This window comes from Cucurbita pepo, chromosome LG02 (genome assembly GCF_002806865.2).
Source record: "Cucurbita pepo subsp. pepo cultivar mu-cu-16 chromosome LG02, ASM280686v2, whole genome shotgun sequence".
NCBI lineage: Eukaryota > Viridiplantae > Streptophyta > Magnoliopsida > Cucurbitales > Cucurbitaceae > Cucurbita > Cucurbita pepo.
In genome coordinates, this window is record NC_036639.1 from 7,282,252 (window position 1) to 7,288,189 (window position 5,938).

At 37.2% G+C, this 5,938-nt stretch overlaps 1 protein-coding gene across 1 annotated transcript; it reads right to left on the reverse strand.

The window, feature by feature from the left end:
• Positions 1–2,314: 2,314 nt before the first annotated feature.
• On the reverse strand, positions 2,315–3,801 carry LOC111787768 (ribosome-inactivating protein bryodin II-like). The gene is made up of 2 exons (XM_023667814.1): positions 3,064–3,801; positions 2,315–2,713 (listed from the first exon to the last, which is right to left on the reverse strand). Exons 1-2 carry the CDS (start codon positions 3,746–3,748, stop codon positions 2,481–2,483), a joined length of 918 nt encoding a protein of 305 aa, XP_023523582.1. The 5' UTR covers positions 3,749–3,801; the 3' UTR covers positions 2,315–2,480.
• Between the last annotated feature and the right edge of the window lie 2,137 nt (positions 3,802–5,938).

Here is a 5,938-nt window from a genome sequence, read left to right on the forward strand (position 1 = left end):
ACCTTTGACCACCTCCCATGCATCTTGAGAACTGAGAAGAGCTTTCATTTGAATGCTCCAGTTCTCGTTGGTTGTCTTTGTTAGTCTTGGTAGCGGCATTTGACCCGTCACATTCGCCATTAACTCTTATACCAATTTGTGAAAAAAGACAAATAAAATCTTAATCACACTATTTTGCTTTTTTGAGACTGGAGAGACAAAACACTTTGTTTATATGAAAAAACACTCTTTTATTACTTCTCTGTTTTTTTTCTTTTTTTCCCTACTTCTTCACAACAGAAACAACAGTCTATTTATAAGTATGTCATACACATGCTCTTATAAAACAATAATAAAAACTAATTATAGCTACAAAGATCCCGTATTTTCTAAGTCAACTCTTGGCCTTTCATGTTTGAGACTCTTCACCTTTCACCTTCACCACTAACTTGCCACGAAATAAAATAACATTTAATGTTTATTCAACAATGGCATCCATCAAGCACCCGAAGCGCAGATCATAAATTTTCATCCTTCTTTCAGCATGAAATAAAAATTCATACAGCGGAAACATAAAATATACAAACATTTTATACAACATGCTTCCATACTCTTAATTCTTTAATCACCTAGGTTCATTTCATGGTTAAACTATCCACCTAGGGTAATTATTCTAGCATGCATGCAATACAAGCAAATCCTACAAATATTGCTTCCTAAATATCATCTGGTGACTTGATTGACACGTGTCCTTTTGTTTAGCGTTTCTACTCAAATAGGGTGTCCAGACAAGTGTGATTTTCTTCGATTAGATCATAAATCACTTAAAAATATGGTTAGACTTAGAATCAGGATGAAAATCGAGCAAACAAAAGTCGAATGGGCAGAAAAGGGGCTTACATGAGCCGGCGAAGATACTAGTTACAGGAATCACGCGCGAGTACCACGAAGAAAAAATTTGTAGTCGCTGGTCACAGATCAGGTTTTGGGTCGAATGGTGGGTCGGGTTGATTCAATTTCCTTTGGATCGCAGGTCAAGTCGGATGGCGGGTCGGTTCGGGTAGACCCACATGGGTCGGTTAGGGTTTGCAAAGGGGATGCATGTCTCATTCTAGCTGGGGCCGCGTTGCTCCACGCAGTGATTGATGCATAGCTCCACCTGATACCTGACACGTGGCCTCTGTATGTGTACATCCTTTTGTCGATTGACACGTGGCCTCTGTATGTGTACATCCTTTTGTCGATTGACACGTGGCCTCTGTATGTGTACATCCTTTTGTCGATTGACACATGGCCTCTGTATGTGTACATCCTTTTGTCGATTGACACGTGGCCTCTGTATGTGTACATCCTTTTGTCGATTGACACGTGGCCTCTGTATGTGTACATCCTTTTGTCGATTGACACATGGCTCGCCGGAAAACTTTCCTCTCTTGGCAGTCGCAAACACAGAATTCGATTAGTTTTTCCCTCTTTTCTCATTTTCATATTTTTAATCTAGAATTCCAATCCACTCGGTTTCTTCAGCAAAGTTATTGTATGTAGATCCATCTACACCCTAGTATTTTTCTTGAATTTAAACACCAACCACAAACTGAGTTATGGGCGCCGAAAGTAGTTTCATTTTTCTTTTCTTATCGTTCTTGGATGACTCTTGGAATCTCCACTTTCTGGTCAAGGTTTCGACCAAGTTTGTTAAAAGAAATATGTGGAGAGTCCTGCCTAGAAGAGCATATCAAAATTTTAGGCCTCGATTGGTAAGAGAGGTCTCGGATCTGAGGAAGAAGTTAGTAAGCTTACCATTCAATTTTGTTTCGCTCGGTTCTTGATAGAAGGATGTGACTTCGGTCGTTCCAATCTTCTTCTTCTTCCTTCCAAGAAGAAACTCTTGCGTCCAGATCTTGGTTGAAAGTATTTTTTAGCAGTGGTCCGGTGAGTTTTTCGATCAGGTATCCGGTGACTCCTTTCTTCTCTCAATGTTGCTCTCTTTCTCATTTTTTTTTCTTTTTCAACTACTCTTTGGGGTTCTGGCTTAGAGGGAAAAGAACTTCTTTTTATTTTTTTTTAGAGTTATAGTTATGAACAAAATAAATGAGAGTTATGAACCAAATAAACATCTATTCATGCATCACAAATTGACACAAATGTCTAACCTTGTCTCGCTGCCTTGAAGTTTGTTTATATGAATTATGCCTTTTATGTCGGTTGGAAATTTGAGTCTTTCGGTTTAAGACGAACCAAGAGGAAGTCAATTGCCTCCTCTTCTTCCTTCTTGACTCCATCCCTAAACCAAACATCACAATTTGACCTTATAGATGATGATAGGGAACTATGGTTGGATGCAAATATTACTTCATATTTATTTAGATATTACATAAAGCAACGGAATTATTCCACACTTATTTATCACATACATATAATATTAGATTTTACATGATATGCTTTTAAAAAGCATATTCTTTCAATGCGTGGAATTCCATAGTTGTAAGTTATGCGCTCATTCAGAAATCAATTCCAAAAGCACCTCGAGCAGCTTCCCAATGGATAAACTGTTCCATCAGTTTGGATACTCCATTAACCCCTGGCTTGTTGCAAAGTAACAGCGCAATTCCTTTAACAACTGGGGAATTAACATCAGTTACCTTAATTGGTTTATTGCTAACACTTCGAACTTGAACTGGACGCTCAAACTTACCTCCATGCTTTTGCGCCTTCTGTACCTGTTCAGATAAATTTGTTAAGAATGAGAAATAGAAATAGAATTGGGATCGAAAGTATGATCTTCATTCATGTTTAACACGTTTAAATAGGATACAAACTATCAACTAATACCTAAAAATAGAAAAAATATATATCTAACTAAATCTGGTAAATAAATAAAATATACGGTTAATCAAATCTATACTAACAACTCCCTAAATATGTGAGATATATTCTAACTAATTATCACCGCAAAATATCCTCTTAATACCTGTGCTTCAAACGGCATGGGCTAAGGCCTGTGACTCATCTGAACCATAGATGGAAGAATATTAAGATATAATATCTAGGATATATTCCATAAATAATATATCTCAACAAAATTAGACCAACGGTTCTCTAAACTCAAGTATCCAGGATCTGGCTTAAACTTTGACTCAACCTTCTCACAATTCCTTGTCTCAATATACTTAAACCTCGAAGCTTCTGAAAGCATTTGAATCATAACAATAAACGATCTAGGCACAGAGTAGCCAGCGTTATAGTGGAACATGTTGCCAATGGAGCTGCTTAATTCAGAGAACCCAAGCTCAATATTCTCTCTTGAAATCATACCTGCATGTCTCTCAAGATCATCATAATTCCCTTTGTACGACAGCGTTTCATGTTTGCTACCTTTAAATAGCACATCATGGGCTTCTTTGGAAACATCTTTTAGAAAATAAGCCTTGTTTCCTGCTTGGTATGCCACAATATAGACATCCACTGTGTCGATTGCAACAGTGATGGATTCACCTTTGTAATTGGTGAGATTGACCAATATGAAGCGCGCCAACCCTTTGGCCGTGGCTGGCAGAACAGGAATGCCGTACACTTTGTGGGACTGTACCGTAAGTGCGTTACGAAGATCATTGATGAATTGTTTGTAGGTTTGGGCAGTGGCACCCAACAGAGAGAAGCTGAGGTTAGCATTGGCGGAAGGACGAGGAGCACGAATGGCAGCATGAGCACCACAGTTTAAGGGAAAGGGAGCTTGTATCAAGTCTTGAGTTGATCCAATGCACTCCATGTCTCAACAATACTCACTCACAACCTATACGGTTATTTTCAGACTTCTTTTCATATGTGACGTCTAACACTTTCATTTTGCTCTATATTTATATACGTAAGGCCATCATATTATGATGATATTTTCACTTTGGGAAAGAAATTTGATGATGTGAAATTACTAGCTGGAATATTAAGCAACTATAATATTCCAAGTTAGCAAAAGTAAATATATTCCACACTTTTTTTTTTTTTTTTTTAATGCTCCGCTTATTCATAGGAGAGATAAAGACAAGGGTATGTGGAGAAGTAGTAATCATGATATGCCTTTGTATTATATTTATGTGTGAAGTTCAAACTCATGAGATTCTTGATGGTGTACTAGGGTAGTGTCGTGAATCTACTAGACGATGTATGTCTTCTCTGGGTGAATTAACTTTTCTATTCTTTAGACTTAGTCAACTTGCATAGACACAACAGTACGATATCTATTGGGCTTAACATCATCTATCGAAGATTAACTAGCAGATCCTACCGCAGGGCCATAAAGTCATTCTGAGTGTAGGGGAGCAACATCGTGTGCTTGCTAGCTACTAGGTTACTTGTGTTGTCCCACTCTCCTTAGGGCAGGTTTACAGTGCAAAGACCATTTTCACCTGATAAAGGCACCTGACTGTAAAGACCATTTTCACCTGATAAAGGCATCTGACTGTCTCGACACACTAAACTATCGAGCCTAAGCCTGGCTCAATGGTACTACTTTTATACTACTACCATTTGGAAGGGTGCTGAAGGTGTGAAGGTGTGACGAAGGTCACTACTAATGCTAAGGGCATATCGAAGGAGATGGAGGAGGAAGCTCTAGTGACACGGTTTAGATTACTACTAAGTCTGTTAAGTTTTCTTAATCATCCTTGCCATGTAGATTTACTAGGTTCTTAGGACATTTAAACGATTTATTTCTTAGTCATCCTTTTATGGGAGGACTATGGTCTCAACCACTAATCGTTGCTTATGATTCTAAGGTGCTCTATCTATTGAAAATCTATAAATCTAGGTCAACGTGAAAACTGCTCTAGCTCAAACACTCTTGTCATAACTCAATTTTCGAGGATTCAAAACATCAAACCATGACTTAATAGAAGAAGACACAAAGAAAATTAAATAAAATGAAAGATAAAAATACATAAATATTTAAATTGAAATGAAGGCAAACAACAACACTATTATTAAATACAAAATAAGATCTAATTAGAAAAGGATGTTGTTCAAATTTATTACAAAGAAAAAAAGGGTTTGGTATGTAATTATAAAACGAAATACAAAAGATTCAATTAAAAGATGGATTGACACTCAAGAACGACCGCCTCTATGACCGCTCAACTCTTGATTGCTCCCACCCTCAACCGATACCTGAAAAGAAAAAAGAAAAAAAAGGTGAATATAAAAATACTTAATAAGCAAATTACTTGTAGGCTTTTATCACATCCTTAACCTAGCAACTTACCATGAGTTTTTCTTTAGATTCTAAGAATTTTTGGTCTAGTTTAGAAACTCCTTGACGGTCACCACATTCGATAGTGACCCCTATCATGAGCTAAATAATTTATGTAGCCTCTCGTTTCTTCTCAAGGTAGGTTTATTCTACACACAATAGTATCTCTCAATGAACTACTTATGTAGTACATCATCCCCTCTCAGGGTATATTTACTCTACACACAATAGTAGTTTCTTATGTCACTGCTTATGTAGTCCCTCGTCCTCTCTCAAGGTAGGTTTATTCTATACACAATAGTAGTTCCTTGTATCATTTATTTATGCAGTCTCTCATTCTCTCTCAAGGTGGATTTATTCTACATACATTAGAAATTTCTTATGTCATTTACTTATGTAGTCCCATGCTTTCTCTCAAGATGGGTTTATTCTATACACGATAACATTTCTTTATGTCATCTACCTATTTAATCCCTCGTCCTCTATCAAAGGTGAGTTTCTTCCACATACAACAGTGACTCTTCAAGTCAACTATTTACGTAGTCCCCACATTCCCTTTTAAGGTGAGTTTATTCTACATACAATAGTTACTCCTCACAATGCTTCATTTACGCTACTAGCGGTTTCATAAGTTCTCATAACTTTTCCTTAGGTGCTATGGAGATTTACTAGGTTCTTAAAGTGTCTAGGCAGTTTGATTCTCAACTATCCTATCCA

Coding starts and splice junctions, on each gene's coding strand:
- LOC111787768 (XM_023667814.1), bottom strand. CDS start 3,748: ATGGAGTGCATTGGATCAACTCAAGACTTGATACAAGCTCCCTTTCCC. Junction 2,714..3,063: donor TTTAGAGAACCGTTGGTCTA/ATTTTGTTGAGA, acceptor CATTCTTAACAA/ATTTATCTGAACAGGTACAG.